We start from the raw sequence: 22293 nt of genomic DNA on the forward strand, positions 1-22293 counted from the left end.
GTCCGGCGTCTGGTCATCACTTAGTATGTGCAGGATAGCACGGACGTTGCCCTCGTACACTGCGAATACTATATACGTGCGTCCTGATAGAAAAGGAACCATACGTGCGGTTGCGTTGTTGCGAAAGCCTTTTGCGGCCCAGCCTGCGTAACTGCTGTAGTAGGGCCTGCGTTTTCATTCCTGTGTTTTGGGTAAAACCCGTTTTTATCCCCCGAGTTGCATCCCCCCCTAAAAAAACGAATATTTCTTTTATTGTGTGTTAGCGCCGCGAAGCAACTGTGGCTATGAGCGGCGTACAGATGTGGACGGATGGAGAGAGGACTGCAGGAAGGAGTACGGGACAGGGGGGTTAGTATGCGTCCTGGGTCGACTTCATGGGGAACTGTGCCGACATTGGTCTCGAAAGTCGAACCCGAAAATGAACTTGCAAACTACCAATTCTGTCGCCAATACGGGCACTGTAGAACGCAAAGCATTGGAGACTCAGCACATGCAGCTGTTCCGCATCTCATGTTCATCTAAAATGCGAGAAGCGAGTCTTTCTCTTTTTTTCTTTTTTTGCACCCGAAAATCTGCTTTTCCACCCAATATCGCCCGATTTTACCCTACTGCTCCTGAAATACAACCCGATTTTCACCTCTTATTTTCAAAAACCAAAAACCCGAAAACACAGCGCCCGATGTATGGAGCAGTATAAAGTTTGCAACAAGTGCTATGACTTATGAATGAGTTACATGAAACGCTATGTAAGCTACTGTCTTGACAACTGATATCATTCCGTCCATAGTCCTTGGGGTAGTGGGTCGCACCTCATGTGGCGAATTTCCCCATTCATCATCATCATCATCATCATCGTCATCATCAATTTATCCACGCGCTCGCGTAGTACGGTAGTTACGGTGCCCGCCTTCCACCGAGGTGACGCGGGTTCGAATACCGGTTTTCCCTGGGATTTTCAGAGGTTTTCCCGCAGATTTTCCAGACAAACGCGCAACACGCAACTTTTTAAAATATCGTAAATTTATCTGTTGTTGTTGTTGCTTCTCTCTCTATCTTTTCTGACTCTATTGTTCCACCCACAAACGCGTTTTGGAGTAGCCAGTCCTGTCTGGGTCGGGACTAACTTCTCCATCCTATCTCTCTATTCAATCCAATCCAAAGAGGGCCGACAAATGAATCTTGTCTTTTCCAGGTAAGCCATCATGCTGCGCCTTTCCATTGTATCAAAACAAAAGTGGTGCCATTTTGTGGAGCAGCTGGTCTATATGGTTAAACCGTTGATGTGTAGTACAGCGACGAATCTGTGTGATCTAACATGCAAAGGCAGTGTGCAATAGCCACGTTGTAACTGCATAGCCATAGCCATAGCCATAGCTGTAGCCATCGGTATGGTAGAGTGGATACAAAAGTCGCTCGTTCTCGTGTGTGGTAGCTCCATGGTGAAACTGAAGACTGAGAGGTGGTGGGTTCGATCTCTTCTATCGGCTGCGCTGTCTGAGGTTTTGCCAGGATTTTCCAGCAGAGTTTCCTGCCGAATGTCGTCACAGTTGTCCGTGAAGTCAGCCCAGGACGCATACTAAAGCCCCCTGTGTTCCATTCTTTCCTCTTCTCTCTCCATCTGTACACGTCTGGATTCACGTCATGGGGGTACGCAGTCTGCAATGCGTCCGGCAACACTGCTCACCGAAGGTCGATTTCCGTCTCCTCACCACAACTGTTGGCAGTCTTCCAATGTTGGGTGAAGGGCGGAGATGCTCGCGCTATTGCTAAGAGAGGTGAGACGACGACTCACGTTGACGTCACGTACTCTCGGAGAAACCGAATCTATGGAGTTTCCCGGTTTCTTTAAAAAAACTCGTTGAGGGATACGAAATAAAATAAAGATCTTTTTTCTTCAGCCTCTAGCGACACTAAAAATACCGGTCGAGACGCCGCCATTTTAATGCCACAAGGATAAAAGGACAAACACTGCTGTCGCAAAAAGCCTGTCGCTATAAATGAGAGGACAGAGAAAATAAAGGCAGGCGATTTTGTTTATTCGCGTCGGTCCTGTTAGCGGGCTGAAACATCCCGTCGAGCAACGTCGCCAGCGAGGGTAAATCTCTCGCATGACATTATTACTGGCGACGAAAGTGTTACGGATTCTTAAACACTTAAATGACACTGTATCTAACCCTGACTGTATCCGTCTCATCCAACGGGCGGCACAATTTTCTGAATTGGCTTAGCAGCCGCGCATGGCATGAAAGCGGAGGCTCAGGTTGAGCCTATCTGATGCCGGAGTTGGTTATGCAGGGCCAGCGTGCGCAAAAGTTTGATCTTTCTCATCTCATTAACGCTTCTTTCCACGACGTCGTTAGGCAGTCGCAAACTGTCACAAAGTGTCACACGTGAAAGAATATTGGCTATATATATATATATATATATATATATATATATATAGGACAAATAGGTTAATATATCAGACGGCTACGAAGTTGAATAAAAGTGAAATAATAAGACTTGGACTACAGATTACAGGAATGTTAACAAAAACTAATTTATTTAATGGGCAATTTAACACATAGATTAAAAAAAAAGAGAGAACAACGAGAGAACAAAGAGAACAACGTCGACCATTCTTTTTTTTTAAATCTATGTGTTAAATTGCCCATTAAATAAATTAGTTTTTGTTAACATTCCTGTAATCTGTAGTCCAAGTCTTATTATTTCACTTATATATATATATATTGGCTACATACAGGGTGTCTTTTTTTTCTTCGATACAGATTTTTTATTATAGGCTATAGACATCCTGTTTTCACTTCTATCATCTCTGGGCCGGCGGACGATCCTGGCCATCTGTTGCTCAACCGTCGAATGAATAATTACCTAAAAATCGTTTATTAACTTGTTAATTATAAAAGCTACGAAGTTGTCCCAATGAGAACATCTGTTCCTTTCGGTCACCTGCTATCGTAGACGTTTTCAGAACAAAAATCCGTTCGGTAGATCGTCCGCAAAAAATTCGTGAAGGAACACCTTTTTTTTTCTTTATTTTGTTCATTGCGCATCTTCGGAGACGCGTCTTCCCTTCACCCTCAATGTGAGAGGGTGAAGGAGCATTGGTATAGTGCTCGATGAGAAATATCCCAGTCACATTTTCGTAATGGTGCATTTACAGGTTCGTCTATCATTATTTCGTGCAATGCGGGCAACTTGAAGCATACCTGTAGAGTGTTGAACAGATTTCTCCACCTGGTGTTTAAAGTATCGTACTTTACAGACTAGCTCCGTAACGCAGCTTCGCCACATGATCTGGGAACACCGCGGGGGTGGTGATAGCACGCACCAGCGAAAAGTATCCCACAACAATAAATTGCCACGCGTATCATGTGCCACGCTTTGCATTCGCTTACTTCTCACGCTTGTCAGCGTTCACGTTAACGTGTTAATGCGGGTTAATTATTTACGCTGGATTCGAACAATACACGAAACGCGGGCGCTCTACGCTTTGCACGAATACATGACATTGTTGTTGTCCCGAGTGTTGTTGTTGTCGTCTGTGCTTGGTGGAGAAAATCTGCCGCGAGACCGTATTGAAACGAAATTTCGGGCTTGTAGGTGCATTCTACCAACCCGAAAGATAGTGAGCAATGCAGACATACTACACGTCTGCATGTTGAACGAGGGTGCATCTTATCAGCATATTTCGAATATGTCTCTAGACTATGCTCACTTCTTTTTTTTTCTTTTTGATGTACGTGCTTCTGATTTCTGCTATAGGTCGTCACCCGGTCACAGTATCACTTCAGTACAGCCTTATGTCGCTCGCGGTGTATGTTTACGTTTGTTTGTTACATTGTGTTTATGTTTTTATTATCTCGCGCCTCTCATTCGGCATATAACAATACAAACAACACTGAAGCTACCAGTTTAATATGTACAAGCTTCGCGTGGTGGACCACGCGAAGAGAGACAGAGAGAAATACATGATGATCTTGTACATATTAAGCTTATCTTAAGCGTTGTTCTTTGATTGTTATACATTTCATTTCGGTCTTGGCTCTCCTTGTATACACTCGACATTCGCCTATCAGTGAAATGTAAATCAAGAAAATCTATACGGACACTCAACAGTAATCGATTGTGCCTCATGGAACTGTAGTTTACTTGCATTTGAACAACAACAACAAATACATGATGACAGTGTTGTAGTATGCAACTGAAAATATATCGCGTCCCTACAAAAACACGCTGAACGCCACAGAACGATACCATTTTCACTACTGATTTGTGTAAAGCGCTGGGCGTACGCCTTTTTGTGATAATGAACACGACTGCACAATTGTCACAAAAAGGCGTACGCCTCCGGCTTTCAACAAACAATCGGGATGATGGAAAGCGAGGAGCGTGCTAACGCGGTGAAGTTCTGCCTTAAAGGGGATCGTACGTCCTGGGCCGACTTCACGGGTCCCTGTGATGTTATAGGAGTCGAGGGTTGACTTTTCAACGTCATTTACGATTACTGCAGGAAGTTTATATAAAGTTCATTGTAATCCCAGTGAGTGTTTCTCATTTCCTAACGTCTCCCCCTTTCCATCCCCCCTTTCTCCTTTATGCTTCCTTCTGCTTGACCCGCTCTCCCCCTTTCCTGTTTGTTTGTTTCTCTTTTTTCTGGCTCTATTGTTCCACCCACAAACGCGTTGTGGAGTAGCCAGTCCAGACTGGGTCGGGACTAACATCTCCACATTTTACTTTCACATACAATCCTTGGCCGTTGCGTAATTGTGTTTACTGCGTTATACTTATTTTCAGATTCTCGTAGGCTAAGGGAAAGCAAGAGTTCCTGTTTCAAAAATGTGAAGTACAACCTTTTCCTCTTCTTCCTCTTTTCCTTTTTTTTTTTTTTTTTTGAAAAGGGAACACAAGCAAATACCACGTTTTTCATTAAGCCCCACGGGCGATACCTCAGGCATTCCTATAGCCAAGCAACTTGATGTTCCGAGGGAAGAAGAACCCATTGAAATCGATGCGTTAATGAAGCAAGGGTGAACGTAATTCCGTGACACCTCCGACAGCCCGACCAAAGAATTGGAAAGAGGATAAGGGTCATCGATGCATCGATTCGCTTCGAAACAGTTCAGCAACTTGCTTTGACGAGGTCTCTCTCTTACTCCCCCCCCTCCCCCTTCACCGATTTCTTTATCTTCAATTCGTTTTTGTGGCGCTATTTATTTGCAGAGAAAGAAAAAAAAGAAAGGAGAGGGAGAGGAGGACCGAGAATGTACACGTATACAAAAAGACAACGTTATCGATCAGAATGCTTTAGTTATGAACGCCAGTGGAAATTGATCCGAATCCCGACTCACTCAGAAGGACAGTTCATTATTACATGAAGTTCCCCCCCCCCCTCATCGGAAACGTCCTGTTTATCTTGCGTGGAGTCAATTCGTGGTACGAAGCGGTTCTCTGTTGAATCTTTACTGTCGTGGCCATTCTGTGTTACTAAAGAAGATGTACGTAGTTCAGAGTTCGCGCATGAAAGAGAGGCAGGTAGGTAGGCATGGGCACGAATCAAAGGCAAACGGAAATCTAAATAAGGATATATATCGAACAAAAAACGACATTAAGACTGTATAGGACATGGCGAGGGTACTACACCGTTAGCAATCCTGAAAAATTCGGGCCATTTTCTATACGTTGAACGCGTCTTTTATTTGATGGCTCCTTCTGAAAAGCAAGCGTAGCAGCTGTTCTGGCGGTGACAGCTTCTGTTGATAATACGAATCGTGCTGGAGTCAGGCATTTTCCAAGGCAATATAGGTCGGCTGCCGCGTTGTGCGAAAAAAAAAACAGACCAAACGAAAAAAAAAAGAACGATAAGCCGGTGAACGTTTCTGCCGAAAAACCCGGTTTCAACCGAAAAACGCCGATTACATGTGCAAATGACAATCCAACATACACGTATCTAAAACGGATATAATCTTGACCTCATTTCCCAAATAGCTGGCAAATGAAGGGTCTGCCTTTTTATGCTTTTCCTATTTTGTTTGTTCACGCACATGTAAGCTTTATTGCGCTCCTGTAACTGCAACAGAGGCTATGAGACCTCTTTAGTCTATCTAGCCGTTGGCTCCAGAGCCCCCAGTGTACGCTGTAAATAAACAATAAAAAAGAATTAAGCTGCGAAATCGAAACCAGACACAGACTAGTGTAGCATTTTTTTATTCATTTGTTTGTTTTTAGGATGCGAAAGGGGAAAAGCAATTTCCTTTCCGGCCCATTATTTATTTGCCATTCAAGTTCACTTCGCCAGAACAGTAATTTAAGAATACTAATTAGAAATCCTGTCATTTAAAACGAAGAACCCGCTACGTTTCCTGCGAAACATAGATCTTTAGTGAATAAACAAAGCTCCTCCGCACTGCAACGAAGAATTTGTCTGTTCGTAGTTCTTTGCGCACAGGAACGCACACACGTTACATCATTGTCGAGCCGCGACAGTTCGTCTCCGCCGCCCTCTCAGGCGAAACCTGGAAGTTGTTAACCTTCAAGCACACAAAAAACTCAATTCTGTTTGTGCGCGTGAATTTAGGGGCATTCGTCGGCGATGTGGGAGCAGAGACTCCAATGCCGAGCCTACGAAAGTAATAGGTCCCGGCCTGTCGAAGATTCAGACATTCAGGATCAGTCCTGCATAGGCACGAAGGCGCTGCTGCGAAACAGCTATTACGTCACTTCTCTCCCATTGTCCACGCAGCCCGCGTGGCACTATCTGTCCCAAAGCGACCGCCACAGGAACGATAATGAGCCTGCCTGCCTCCTTCAAGCCGGAGAATCAATCCCGTCTCCTGCGGGCCACTGCAAAGACTGACGCTTGAGGAACCGCAATGTGCAACACTGAGCAATGCGTATACGGTTGAACACCCCGCATAATTTTCTCCTGGTGACTTATTTCCCCTTGCTTTTTATTTTTATTCTTTGTTTATTTTTTTTTTTTAGGGATGGGGGACTTATCGGTGGCCCAGTAAGATTCCGATTCGTTAAGAGTTCCGTACGGTTCCGATTGGCTGTTAAAAGAAGGAAAAACAAACTGTTTTCTACACGCCTGGGTTCTACACATTTTTCGATGTAGTTTCTGCCGTCTACTTAGTATTATTGTCATAGCGGGGCAGCAGTTTTTGAATCTACGCACTTGTAGAATGGTGCAGCCGGTGATATGAAATACCATATGCTCAAGGCTCCTTTCATAACTATACATCTTTGAGGAACGCCGGCGGCAACCAATAAAATTTTTCAGGGGAGAGATCGATTAGGGTGTTTAATCAAGGACGTGAAAATGTGCATGCCGATTAATATCAAAGCGGGCGGGCGGGATTATGTGCTCCTACGAAATCAAATTTATCTCCCGCCGCACTTTTGTGACAAGTGCGCAATTTTTCCATCTGCGCGAGTGTGAAAAAAAAAAAAAAAGAAAAAAAGAAGAAAAGAAAACAGAAAACGTAAAGAAAGAAATATCGTTCCTCAATTATTACTATCGAGATTAAGCATCCCTCAAAAACGCCTTCTGTATAGGTCTTAATTCACTCTTGATATTCGCTTTGCAAAAAAGAAAAAGAAAAAATCTTTCCTGGCCCATATTTCCGACGATGACATATGGATCGCGTGAGAGAGGAACTTTAGCTCATATTCATGACTTTCTATTTAAGCCGCCCGAAACAACGCAGGAAAAGCAATGGAAATTTGCATTATCTACCAAACGAGCTCATTTGCAAATCACCCATCGAGAGGTTTGAGGAATATTAATTATACGAAGGAGTACGAGAGCTTTCGATTTAAAGTTGAACTTAACTAACTCTTTCCAGGAAAACGGCGCGATATATAGTTGGGAACGGTTGAAAGTACTCTGCTCTTTGCGTCCTTTATGCATTCTTAGGAGCACAAGGCCCGTGGGAATGTTGAGCGGCGGACCCCAGATGTTCGGAGCATCCGGTGCTAATCATGAGAATGGAGTCTGAACGCGACATCAAAGTCGGCATCATACTTAAACGACGGGCTTGTAAGGAGAAGAGGGGACATTTAGTTTGTCTCGCTTAATAGCGCGCAAATGCGTTAGTCCCGGTTAATGAGTTGCGCTGAAAAGTATATGTGTCACTCATCCCTCATGTTAGTCTTCCGTTCACTGTGGGAAATCGGGCGCAGGCATCATCAACAGCATGACAACGGACGCCGTGTATTCATAGGACGCATGCCATTGAATCGGTGTGTTATCCACGCGTGAGTGTTCCCAGTGTTCCCGGTGCATACTGCAGACACGTCACGCCTTACCGGCAGTCTCTGAGGAGTGCCCTGGATAGGCTGAACCGTCTACCACTCAACGTAACATAGGTGCTGGAGGTGCTGGTTAGACAACCAGCAAAGACAGCAAAGGCAACCTGCACTTTGCACCCTGGTGCGCTTTGTGAGAGACTTAGGAGCACGCGGCCATCTTTTACGATACAATGCTCACTATAGTGAGTTTTAGTATACCGTTGATAAGGTTATCGTGCATATCGGAACCAATCGCAGTGGTGCGTGACTCAGAATCTTGTCCACTGATTGGTTCCGGTTGATACGGTTCGACGCTAGCCACGTTATCAACAGTCTGCTAAAGCTCTCCATTATCTCACGAAAGCGATCGTGGCCGAAACGTCTTTTTCCTCCTCCTCCTCCTCCTCCTCCTTCTTCTCTCTGTGTTCCCGGAAGACTCAGTGCGCCCCGTGTTCTCTTCTATGTATCTTGCGAAACGCTGGATATTGACACCAGAAACGAGAGGAACCCCATTTACAGAAATTGCTGAAGCGCTTTGGAGGATGTCAGACTTTTCTTATAGGCTTCTATTATTTCTATCAATGGCATGTAAGAGGCGCGAAGCAACTCTGGCTATGAACGGTGCACAGACAAGGACAGATGGAGAGGAGGTAGCATGAAGGAATGGGAGATATATAGGCTGATTACTATGGCATATAGGGCTAACTTCACGAAGAACTGTACCAATATATTAATGTGGGAAGTGGAATTCCACGCAAGGGTCACCGACGAGAAGATCCTTCATCCGTTCGGCCACGGCGGTTGTTACACAAGTTCCGTCACGGTGACAATAGTAGGCATAGAGAAACTGTTACGTAACGCATGTGTCGTTTGTTTATGCGCAGGATGATAGCCAGACAACATCCCCATTTTTTTTTCTTTATCACATCACATCATATCACATAGTCAGACAAATATTTCGGGGAGAGGGTAGAGGGTTGTATGTATGGAGACTTTACGCGGGGGAGGAGGATTCCCACCTGTTTTCCTCTCCCAAATGCACTACCAAAGGTATGATATCGGGGGTTTGAACCCCCCCCCCCCCTCTCGGCTACTTACCTGGTTATGTGAATATACGTAACGAAACCGCATCCTTCAAAGCATACAGAGATGGCGGAAATGTAAGTATTTATACAAAACAAAAAAGAAGAACAAGCCACGCCACGCCACGCCACAAAGTCATTAGCACAACCATTACTCCCTTTCAGGACTAAATGCACGGGTCTGTTTATTTTTAAAAGAGTAGCAAGCCAAATACTGGCTGACTTCTCTCATCACTTAAACAGAAGAAGAGAAGTTTGTGGGCTATGCATACAGTGTAGGGTAGCAAATTTGAGCGTCAGGGGACAAAATTGGGAAATAATAGCAATCTAAGGTAGTTGAAGCTGACATTGCTCCCCCCTCTCTCTCTTTCTTTTTTCTCCTTCTTCTTAGTGTGTACGTAGCACTACTTCTACGCGCCTTTTTGCTGCTTTGCTTCCGTTCTGAAGCGTTTACTTCTACGATAATGCATATGCACGCAGATGACATTGGGGATACCGTTGCCAAACACCTGGTCCCACGCGTGACGCCTACTTTACGCTTGAAGCAGACTTGCTTTATTTTTTCTCCTTTCTTCGTAAGGTATGAAGCAAAGCCCCCGCAGGCATGGATAGGAATAGCGAACGCAAGCAATAAAGCTGCCTGACCTCTCTATCTCGTAGAGTGTGTGTGGGAAACACCTGTTAGTTGCAACCAGCATCGATTGACCTTTCTTTTTCGTGAACTATAACGGAAAGATGTCTCGAAGGACAATCTTTAGAGTAATTATGACTTTGTGTAAAAGTGACCGGAAATACACGGTCAGCGGGAGACAGCGACACAGATCGTTAATTTCCTTTCCAGAAAGCAACGGACGTCGGAAGTCCCGGTCAAGGGTTTACAAATATCCCTTCAGTCCAAGCCCCCCCTGATTTCAGTTTCGACAGCCGGAGCACCATGGGTCCATGGAAGACAAAGGCAGAAAAGAACGAATCGACAGCGACAGTGAGCTCGTCACCTTGAACAACGACGTATTTCTATAGGGCGAAATCCGGAAACAAGCAAAGATTTGTAGCAGTGACAAGAATATCACTGGAAGAGATTTTGTCGGACACTGACAACTCCAGAGAGCTCAAGAAATAGAAGATAAGAGAGAGAGAGAGAGAGGGAGAAGAAGAAAAGAGCTTTTGTGAAGTACCGCCGATATATAGAGCGAAGTGTCCTATCTCTTCAACAAGGTGCCTCCTTTGGTATGGACAGGAGCATCTGTTGTCAATCTGTCGCTTTCCTTCGGCAAATGAGTGCTCTTTGAGTCGACTCGCCACGTGAAGTTCGGCCCGTTCTCCCGTGGCGTGATACGAGATGGCTGTCGTCGTCTTCGCCGTATAGTCCTTTGAGATGCCGTCGTTTTACGTAGACGACGTGCGGTGAATGTGATCGAGTGATTCTAGAAGCCTTTCGTTTGGAAAGCGGAGCTCGAGGGAATAGGAGGTGTTGCCCGTGGTGGTACGCTGTCTTTGGTATACAGGATGCCTGCCATATAGATGATTAAATTAATGAGCGCCTTTTAGCGAAATTTGCAGCGCCAGAACGCGTTATAAATATATGTACGTATAAATCCCTTCTGTGTTGGGGGGGGGGAGGGGGTTGTAATTTGCGTGAGGGTAGCTGAGGTAATTAAATAACTATTTCTCTCTATATATGCGCCTGAAAGAAATATAAAAAAATAGCACTATATAGCGCGAGGAAGTCCTGTTAGCAGCTCCGTTAAGCTAACAAACTTAAACTGAAGCATTATTGTATAGCGCTGAATCGATTTTATGGAAACTAACTTCATGTTTTCGGAAAGCTGTTAACGCACATAGAGCTAATTGTATTACGGCCCGTCCCACTATAAACGGTCGCCGTACGAAGAAAGGGAGTGCATGCACGCAGAGAAGAAACGCGAAACCAGTGAGTGCATTATCGTCATAGCATTAGAGCTGGACGGACGATCATTGTAAAACCGAAGTGAATATAGGGACATAAACGCAGCACATACGAAGCCAGCCTTACCAAATAGTCTAGTAATTCATACTGAGGGGTGTTTTTAAACTTTCCCATGGCGAACACCTTTGGGGATGTTTCAGAAAACCCAACAAAAGGGTGTGCATGTGGACACCCTTTTAATACCTGCAGTATACCTGCAGTATAAATACGTTATATATATATATATACATACGGATCTTACTGTGAAGGAGCATTCGCTCCGTTTCATATATACTCTCTCGTGCCATTTTCGGGCTTTGCATGGGCTTGACATGGTTTGTGACATTCGGAACTATTCGAATACTATATCCCGTTTGAAAGGGACATCCTCTCGATTCAAAATTGGAATACAGAATTCCATGTTAGATTCGCAACTAGAAGTATTAGTATTAGATTAGTGAGTGTATAGATTTGTGGCCTTTCTTCTTTCTCCCTCACTCTCCTTTTTCCTTCATTTGTTTTATGTATAATGAGCCCTAATTAACGCGGTCATGGAGTAACCAGTTCCAAGTGTTTAAGGGACTGACGTCTCCACTTTTTTTTTTGTTTTCAATCAATCACTCAATCAGATTCGCAATTCGAATCGAATACACAATTTTTCGCTTAGGTATCCGAAAATATCCGAATACTTGCACAGCTCTAATTGGCATTAAAAGAGGTCTCCGCACCTGTGTTGCTTAATTCCACTATACTTTCTCTCTGGGAGTATGCAGGACGGCTGATGCGCATTATGTAGCGCTTATCAACAGAGAAGTTGTGTAATCCGAGCATATAGATTGTACCATTTCTTTTTCATCTACAGGGAAACAAGTGCCACTGCACTCGTCCGCGTGCGAAGCAAAGATCGCGCTTTGACGTATACCTGCCGATAGGCAAGTTTCCAGCACTTCACTGCATGCAGGATCCTTGTCAAGCTAACCTTGCCAGTTACCTAACAGGCCCGTCCACACTCCTTCCTCCCAGAAGTGCCAATTTTTCCTTTGTAGTCACCGCGACACACCGACACAAGTTAAGGGGGTAGGCTAATATTCTTGTTTACTTCTCTTGTAATGGCGCAAAGACGGTTCCAACATACCTGGCAACTTTGTTCTTTTTTCTTCTTTTTCTTTTTTTGAGACTGTCCAGTTTTGAAAATAGTCCAAAGGCCGGGAAGAATCATGTTTATTCCTTAAAAGCACACTCCTGCACTGCAACATAAAAACGGTAAAATATTCTACGTTTCGTAACCAATCCTGGTTTACCATCATCGGGAAAAATGATGGTCAATTGATCAAGTCTTCCTGACGATGGAACCAGGATTGGTTCCGAAACGCCGAATATTTTACCGTTTTTATGTTGCAGTGCCGGAGTGTGCTTTGAAGAAATAAACAACACTGTACGACATGAACAGTTAATAACTCATTTATGACTCATTACCGTGAAAGAACTGAGACCACGTTGTGTTGTGTTGTGTTGTATAACCTGCGCTGTGTGCCCCAGCGAATTACCTCAAGGACATACGTGCTGAAGTTTTTTTGTTTTTTTTAAATCACTCAATGCTTTCACACATCAAGCGTCATGGAACAGCTGGCCGCACCAGTGCGACCTGTGTCTCCTTGTTTTTTTTTTTTTTTGTTTTTTTTTTCTACTTCTATTCTATTGTGTACGTTTTTATTGCTCGCTTTCAATATGTATATAGTTTGCCAAATAAGGACCGTCGCTGGAAATTGCGTCGTGCCGTCTCAAACCGCAATGTTGTGTTCCTCTTTCAATGCGGCAGAATGCGTCCTCGCCGAAGGACGGAGTCGTAACAATTGAAGGAAAATATCTGGGAGCTCTTAGATTAATAAGACTGTCATACATTCTTCGCCTGCGGCAGATCGAGGCGCATAAGGGGAAAGAAAAACGTTGCGCTTCTGCGGCTTTTGCTTTGTGACGCTATATACTCGGGGATAACATGGAAAATAAAATTGGTATGCGGGTACGAAAGGTGCCGTAGCTTTATATATGAACAGCTCATTATTAAACTCTGGTATAGATCGTCGAAGCCCGTAACACGTAGCAAAACTGTGGGGAACTCTGCTGGAAAATTGTATAAAAGTTCCCAAGCAGCACAATATCCTTGCCCAATATTGGCCCAATATTGGCAATGTTGGGCCACTATTGGTCCAATCTTGGTCCAGTATCGGGCCGACATTGCCAATATCGGCCCAACATTGGGCCAAGATGTTGTGCTGCTTGGGTTCTGATCGGCATACGTTTGGCTGCAAATGAATGAGAGAGTGAGAGAGAGTAGTCCTTCGTGGGACTAAATGTGTTGTCACCGTGAGTCCTGCTACTTCCCTTTGGGACTCAATGCATATATGTTCGAATATAAATGGAAGCTTTATACTGCTGGCGAGTAAATTGCGTGGTCACGTGACTCAAATAGGAAGTGATTGCTATCTTCTAGGGGTCTATAAGCTGTAATATTAGTCACCCAGTTTACTTCTCCTTTCTTAGAGTGTACCAAATATTATTGCTACTTGCTAGTTACCAATACTTGTTAAAAAAAACAAAAACGCTCATTCTACATTGTCAGTGGACTGTACTTGAGGGAAGCGGGGTATCACTGAGCTGCATATTTGTTAGAGGCAAAACAGCGAAATTGCTTCGGAATGGAAAACAATCGTAAAGTGAACATTATAACAAAGTGTAGTATACGTAACTAACCACGGCAGCGATTTTTAGTTTTCATTGCCTTCTTAGTGTCTGCTACATCCCCAATTCCTCATCACTACACGTATTTTTTGCTGTTACGTCCTTCACTATAAACTCCCACTTACAGACCCTAGCTATGCATTACGTATCTCGTACCTCGCCTAGAGCAAAGCTGTGCTTTACGTCAATGGGCTGTAATGTTGGAAAGGTCAACTCAGTATCAACCCTGAATCCATCCAGACCGTCGTTATACGTTATTTACTGCTGCTATGCAGACATGGAACGGCCTTTCACACATATCCTTATCGCTCGCGGATTACGGCTGTTTGCCAAGCCATATATCGTTATGCAAGTATAACTGGGGTAAAAACAACGTGCGCTAATGCAGGTTGGCAACGAAGAAAATTTTCCAGCCTGTTGCTATACGGTGTCACCGGGCCGAAACGGACGGCTTCTAATCCGCATAAAATGTAAAACAGCATCATCTTTCGTTTTCAAATCGTCGAGACAAAGCCCACTTTTGATGGCGTTAACGAAGTAATATAGAGAAACAGCGCTCTCCCATCTCTTGCCCTATTCCGGAATTCCAGAGTTGCCGAGACAGGGGAACAATGGTAACAGCGAAGGTGTACTGCGATCTTTCTCTTTCTTCTTCTTCTTCTTTTCTTTTTTTTATCGATCCTATTTTATTCTTACGAGAACTGTGTAAACATTTCATGCATCGAAACCTTTGTGTTCGTTTGCGTAGGGATCAGTGTGTTTTAGAAAGCGTGGGGTCGGAAAGATTCCTTCACTTCACTTCACTTCCTTGCTGGTTTCCATGTTAAGCTAAAACAGTAGTACAGTATACAGTACACTAATACACAGTATAGAACACTATACTGTCATATACTACGTGTGTTGATGATACCACGATGTGAAATGATATGGTCCAAGTCCTTGGTATGACATCATGACGCAAGTCCATGACGTCATTCTCAAAGTAACACCGTCCCCTGCCGTTGCACAAACCTAACAGTCACCGCGTGAACCCGCCATGACCGGACAATGTAATTGTACAAGGAGTAACAGTATAGGAGTAAGTGTGGAGGAGCACTTGAGGACGTGTAAAGAATGACAGTGTACCTTAAGTCCAGGAACGAAACTAATGATTGTTGGTTCTGCGTGATATCGGGCCAGCGAGAACCAGCACTGATGTCAACGTGAGCCGGTACAAGCGGGAACAAGTCAGAAAGTGGGATATTGTTTACGTTGCCTGTACGATTGCGTAATTGATGCATCGGCGAAGAACACGATGTTCAACCACGAACCGGCTCAGGACTTTTTAGTTGGTTACGAGGCGCATAGGCCCTTCCATTTGTCATAAGCTGTAAGGAATTCAAAAACACATTTTCTTTTCTCGTCGGTGTTCCGTCAAGCGTGCCAGGGGGCTTAATCGCTTGCAAGCGTTACGAGCTAACGAGGGGCAGGGCACTCGTCGAAGGGGCACGTGATAAAACACATGCACGGCGCTATTCGCGCGATACGTGAAGGGCGTGGTATACGTCACGCGCAATATGTCACGCACAATATGTCACGTGCCCATTTTGAATTTCCCGCACGCCTTTTTGAATTTCCTGCCACTCGTTAGCACGTAACGACCGTAACGACGATGAAGCGATACAAGCCCCCCGGACCTACTGGGACACTTCTGCACCGGTTTGCAACGTCCGAAGTGGCCGATAGTTTCTCCAGACAGTCTATTAGGCGTATAGGGGGGCGGGTGGAAGAGGGTGAAGTTGGGGTAGCGTCGTAGTCTGCCCCCCCCCCCCTTCGGTGCTGGAGGGAGTGTGGTGACGAATTCAGTTGCTCCCCTTTCTTCCCCTGACCAGGGTTCGAATCCGGGGGACGGCTGTGCTGTCTGGGTGTCTTTCCTGGGTCTTCCTCAGACGCTTTAAGACAAATGTCGGCAGATTTCCTTGTGAAGTCGGCCCAGGACGCTCGGTCCCCTCTGCGATAGTCGTGGCGTTGCTCGCCTGAGCGTGGCTGACTATACGGCAAGTGATTTCATCATCACCGCCATCACCATCACCACCACCACCTCTTTCCCTCAAATCAGATTAATTTTGCGTAAGTTCGTAGATCCCTATCTGTCCAAAAATACTATAGAAACCATGGTTTACCTATTTATTTATTTCAATATACCTCAAAAGGTCCCTTGAGGGGCATTTAAGTTTGGAAATGTGCAGGTATATTGTGGAAACAATTGATCAATATAGTACCAGAGGAGGGGTATTGTTGCCACTGGCTTATAACTTTATGTCTAAAACCTTCCTTGACAGAAAGACCATGTCAGCTGAATACAAATGTCCGCAGTGTACCGGAAGCGTCGAGATAGACATACCTCGTTTGTGAGCCCTTAACACCGATAGATGGTTATCTCGTGCACCATTTCTTCACCATTCCGCATACGCAAGGGGATTATCGTCTTGCTCGCCCGTATGTCAATACCCTTGTCGAGCCTCACGCTCAGCAATACACTGAACGTTCCCTGAGCAAAAAAGAAAAAAAATCTCGAGATCGGACGGAACAATCCAAAAGTCGTCGAGAAGAACGGTACATATGTAAGCAGCTTTGTGGATTCCATTTTCCTATGCCCTTTCAGCAAAGATGTTGCACCGCACCTACAAAATTGAAATGTCACTTCGTATTGAATTAGCTACGCCGCTTTTGCATAACAAAACCCGAAGGAGGCAACGTATTGCATCATCAGCTGCATGAAAAATGTGGCTTGTATCTAGCAACGACACAGGATTGTTTGTTTTGCACACAACAACGAATGGCAGGTAGCAGGAACAAACTCGAGGATTTAGAGCGAAAAATTCCTCATCGCGAAACGAATGCGCAGCTGCTTTTGTGTGTCCCATACATGATATATGAGTAAGTGTAAGGAATTGGGCTGGTTGGTGCATACTAAAAGCGCTAAAATACCCCAGTACACTTAAAACAAGGGCAAAATGCGGAACAAAAACGAAGGGCTGGTTGAAGATCAGTGTTTGTGCTGTATGTCCTTCATTTTGTCCTTGTTTTAGGTGTTTTTACCCGGCACTGGTGTATTTTAGCGCTTTTACCATGATATATCTTCGTAGCTTTTGGGCAGAGCTTACCAGAAGAAGCGTTGTCTGGTATCATATACACTCGAGGAACGCGCAGTAATTTCTCTTATTTATCGACCAGGCCGAGTGCAGGCTTTTATGGGCATTACGACAGTGAGATGGTCGGCATCGCCGTATATCGTAACGTTGATATGTATACGTTTCAACAGTTTCTGAAGTATTTGCCGTTAGCATCTGCAAAAAAGCATTCTGGACCTGGACGTGCACAAGCAGCTGTGAACATCATCTCTGCGTCTTCATCTGCAAGTTCATATCTGCATATGTACGGCTAGAGGAAAGTTGATCCTAGGCAAAATGCACTGAGACGCCTGATGCCCAGCCTGCGTCACCTGCCAAAATATGTGGCGCGCGCTGGGCATATTTTGGCACCCATACTAATGGCAGGTATAGAGACTGCACCCTCTGGCCTTCTTACAGGAAGTGTGATATTCTAAAAACAATCACGGCAAAATCACCACACACCGCAGGGGATGTTTTATGCATTTTAGTAAGTAAATTCACCTTGTCGCGTTACTCTCAAACCACTATAGTCTCCGTGCGCTCCTTAGCCTGGTTCCCAGCGGCGACAGGGGTGGACTGCCAAAATCGCTCTTCCCACTTAACGTTATCTAGAACGTTATCTATACCGAAACGGTCTCATATAACTGTCTTATCTTTACAAGCAGTATTATTCTATCACTCCAAGACGTCACACAATACTTTTTCCTTCTTCTCATAACTCAGCATAAAGTGAACGCATTCAGTATGCATGCACTGCTGAACTCAGCGCTGAAAAGTAGGGTTTCCTCTACCGAGCGGCGAAATCGTTGGGCAAGACGTTACCCTCCAGTGCACGCGAATAAACACCCTTGGGTCCCGTAAAGTGCGCAAAGGAGCTATTCGATGTCTATGCTGCTATTGCATTTTTACTCTTCGTTTATTTTCTTGCCCACTGTCGTATGCAACGAAGGTCCATTGCCCGAAATAAATTACCAACCGAGGCAGAATGTACGTACTCTAGTTTATGTGTATAACTTCAAGGAGTGTTTTACGATTCCCCTGCGTTTACTCAAAGTGCATAACGGTAAAAAAATGCACGGATATTGCGACTAGTTTTGTGCTGTACCTGTTCTGTTAAATGAAACGGACGAAAGAGGTGGGGGGGGGGCAGTTGTCCTTGTCGCATTTAAGGGCAAGGGCGAAAGCGCGCTTCTGGAGGAGCGACCGAAATGGCCACCAGTGGAGATCCGCCTTTATTTGCCGGGCTATTTCCTCGCGCTATTTTTCGGCTCGACTCTTATTCTGACTAACGGCAAAGGCGTCAGCGCACCGAAAAGAACAGGTGTTGTCACTGTATTCGTGTCAGCTTCGATGTTCCATAATTAAAAAGTTCGTTAGCCAAAAGTAACGAGGACAACACTTCAGGTGGGCGCCAGTGCGGCCGTAAGGTGGCCCACTATAGAATATATAGCAATTTATTGTAATAACAAAAAAAAAAACGCCGTTTTTCTATTTCATCAAATTATTTCCACAGGTGGCGCTAACACCCTATATGTGCATCAGTATGGTCGTGACGAAGACGTGACAACAAACAAGTCATGACGTCGCCATTATCGTTATTTCCTCCTCGCACATAGTACGGGTCCTCCTCCTGAGTATATGGAGAGAGATAAGCGCGGAGGACAGACACACGCGAACGAGACGGTGTGTCCTTTGTGCGTATCTCGCCAGATTCAGGGAAATTTTACCAACAGCTACGCTCTTAAAAACGAGGTGGTGGTGATGGTGCTAACGAAAGAGTTCGCCGTTGTTGGCCTCGCAGAGTTGGGCAACGTCACGACTGACGCCCTGGGGGAATGTGCGTCCTGGGCCGACTTCTAAGGGGAACCGTAACATGGACTTCAGCACATAGCACGCTGCTAGCCAATCATCATCATCTAGAATGACATCGCTGTTTCCCCTGATTTGCTGAAAATGAGGGGCGTACGCCATTTTTGTGCCATTGTTCATAATTGCCACAAAAAAGTGGCGTACGCCCCCCGTTTTCATCAAATCAAGGGGGAGAACGTTGTCATTCGGGATGACGGTTGGATAGTCGGGTGCTATGCGGTGAAGCTCTGTCCTTAGAGTGTAGCCTACACCGTCTTACTTGCATTTTGTTTCTTTGTTTTTAAACAGCTTATCGCTCATGCGTTTCTCTTACTCTCCTTAGGTTACCTTAGTCAGAACATGATTTATTTTGGATTTTTAAAACGGAGCTTCACCGCAATAACACGCTCCTATAGCCGACCGCCACAAAAAATGACAACGTTGTGGATTCGTTGAAAACGGCAGGCACACGCCTCCTTGTGAAACTTATGCAGTTACAGTAAAACACTTTTATTTCGCGATCCTTTAATTTTCGCGAATCGAGAGAATACGCGAACTTTAAAGGTACGCAAAAATTTCAAAACAGATAAGGATGAGCTCGAGCAGATTAAGGAGCTCGCGAAATTTAGTGGTCGCGAATAGATCCCTATTACTCGATTCGCGAAAACTACAGGGTTTTACAGTAATCGTACCTGAAACACGTACGCGCCCCGCTTTCTACCAATCAGCAGTGATGGCACGACTCTGTGCAGTGATTGGTCTTCAGCCGGTTGCATGACGAGGTGTGACCCCCGGCAAGCCGGTTTTCGTCACCACCACCGTGACCCCCCGCGTGACAATTAACGTCACTGCATTTATGTCACAAAGAGGCGTACCCTCCCGTTTTTGACAAATCAAGGGAGATCACGTTATCATTCGGGATGACGGTTGGCTACGTTCGTGTCATACGGTGAAGTTCTGTTGTGCCAGCTGTGCTGTCTGGGGTTTTTCCTGGGTTTTCCTCAGATATATGTCGGCACAGTTCCCTTAGAAGTCTGCCCAGGACGCACATCCCCCCCAGGGCGTCAGTCGTGACGTTGCCCACCTCTGTGAGGCCGAGAACGACACCTTTCACCAGCACCACCTTTCCACCACCTGTTTTCAGGGCCGGTCCACTACATGTTGACAGCATTTCATTTTGTCGTGTCATGTAAGAAGACCAACATAGTAGAAAGAGACCGCGAAAATGCAAGAAAGGAAGAAAAATAATGGGGTACACCTTTTTACCCGCCTGCCAGCGGTGTACTTTTGCCTTTGCCCCTTCATCAATTAGCCGATAGGATTAATTAGCTTCATTAGCTCCTACTGACAAAAGTCTTTTACTTCCTTGTTAAGCGCACAGGAGCCGCTTTCTTACCCATCAATTTCACTTTGAACAAATGTGTCGGCAGTGATTAGTGTAACGCACAAGTGCACGAAGACCGAGTTTACATCAAGGAAGAAGACGTCACTAAAACACTTCTTTTCTTCCCTTTTAACGAATGAAGATTAGTTAACTTGTCTAATGGTGGTCTTTCAGGGGTTATGCGTGCGAGGAGAATGTGTAAAGAAGATTATGCAGATAGGTTGGTCACAAAAAAAAAAAAAAAAATTACTTTCTGCTTCTCTGCATTTGTGGGTTGCTAGCTGCTATAGAAAATGAAAAGAGGGGTGTCCAATTTGTGCGATGCACCGAAATATGCTTAACCGGCATCGACGTGATCACGTGACGCGGTTAAAGACTGGAGGGTGGTCCTGTGTCCCTATAAGGAAATGTCCGGGAACCTTGATGGTCAAACTCCAAACAATGCGTTGGTAAAAGAAGTTGTCTTAAGGTCAGGCGAAACTGTGGCGAAATGTAACACATTGCGTAACAACCTAGAAACGTAAATTTCAGGTAGCCGGCAGTTGAAGAGGCGATGAGAAGGAAAAAAAAATGGAGGTTTGGGGCAACCGTGGTTCATTTTGAGCAGAAATCTCAGCCAAATTTAACTTTTTGTTCCGTTATTCGAGGGAGGCCCCTTAAAATAACACGGTGACGTAGCATTACATCACCGTTAGGCAAACGTATCACTATGAGGAGCCAAAGGAGTTTGTCTCCACACGATCAGTGCATAGTCACAGCTGCTTTTGAGAAAAATGAAAATATCACCATCGTGTCTTGCACTTTGGGGGTCGCTTCTTTTTAACTCGAACGAAGTGTTTGGTTACAAAATGAAGAAAGAAGAGCTGCGTTTTCTCAGAAAGGACCAACTGTGACACATAGAGGAAAAAGGGAATCACGTTCTTCATATACGTCATATTTCAAGCGATGCATGTAACCGCAGTGACGGACAAGCACGAACAGGAGGTACTTGCATGACAGTTTAACAATCCATTGCGGTATCGACAGGCTAGGTAAATCTCGTCTGCTGCAATTGACACCAGGACGATTAGGGCAAAGACACAGAACACGCACCTGATTTGCACGGATCCAGATCCTGGTCGTCTGAAACCCTCTTTGGGAACCGTGTGCGCATGAGTTCCTCCACCGTGAACCGTCTGGCGTCCGTGCACGGCCAGCCCCGCACGATGAACAAGATAGCCGCGAATGCCAGCGCGGCTTTCAACCCTGGACCACCGCACCAGAAACACATCCTCCAGCGAATCCCTGTTTCCCTGGATGCATGCACCACGCCGCGCGGGTCCATCGCGCGCTCAGTCACTGACTGCAAAAATCTAGCTCTTGAGTCTGCCCCACGGCCCCCGAAGCATGTGCGACGAGTCACTGCCCGAACCCGGCGGCACTGCAAGCACAAACACAGGCACTCCCGTAGGGAGTTGCAAGCGACGCGCTCCGCTTTGCACGAGCCGCTTTCTGTGACTATTGGCGCTCTATCGTCTGCTACGAAAAGCAAGCGCTCTTTACTGCGCGTGCGCCGCAGGCCACCCTCCTCTCTCACTTCTTCTCTAACTCTCCGCCCTTTCTCCATCTGATGGCTACAAAACATGAGGACGACACAAACGTTCTTGGTTTCGGTATTGCCTTCTGCAATTTTTGTTCCCAGTTCTCTTTCTCTTTCTTATTTATATCGCTTTTTTTCTTTTCTTTTTTTTTTGTAGGCCTCCGCATTCTTTCCTCTTCGTTGTTCCGAAAGACGAGATGCTTGGGAAGAGGGGGTGGCCGAAAGAGGAGGACAAATAAACTGGGCGCTAATGTAGCATATGGTTGGAA

At 45.2% G+C, this 22293-nt stretch overlaps 1 protein-coding gene across 1 annotated transcript in view; it reads right to left on the reverse strand.

Annotated features, from left to right (window-relative positions):
- LOC135368504 (protein tolkin-like) overlaps positions 1-21953 on the reverse strand; it is a 159576-nt gene extending 137623 nt beyond the window's left edge. Inside the window, exon 1 of the mRNA XM_064601846.1 lies at positions 21538-21953. Coding sequence (XP_064457916.1) covers positions 21538-21769 — 232 coding nt within the window. The 5' untranslated portion in view covers positions 21770-21953. The remainder of the gene's footprint in view (positions 1-21537) is intronic.
- Positions 21954-22293: the final 340 nt, after the last annotated feature.

The sequence above is a fragment of the Ornithodoros turicata genome, chromosome 9 (assembly GCF_037126465.1).
Source record: "Ornithodoros turicata isolate Travis chromosome 9, ASM3712646v1, whole genome shotgun sequence".
NCBI classification, from domain to species: Eukaryota; Metazoa; Arthropoda; class Arachnida; order Ixodida; family Argasidae; genus Ornithodoros; species Ornithodoros turicata.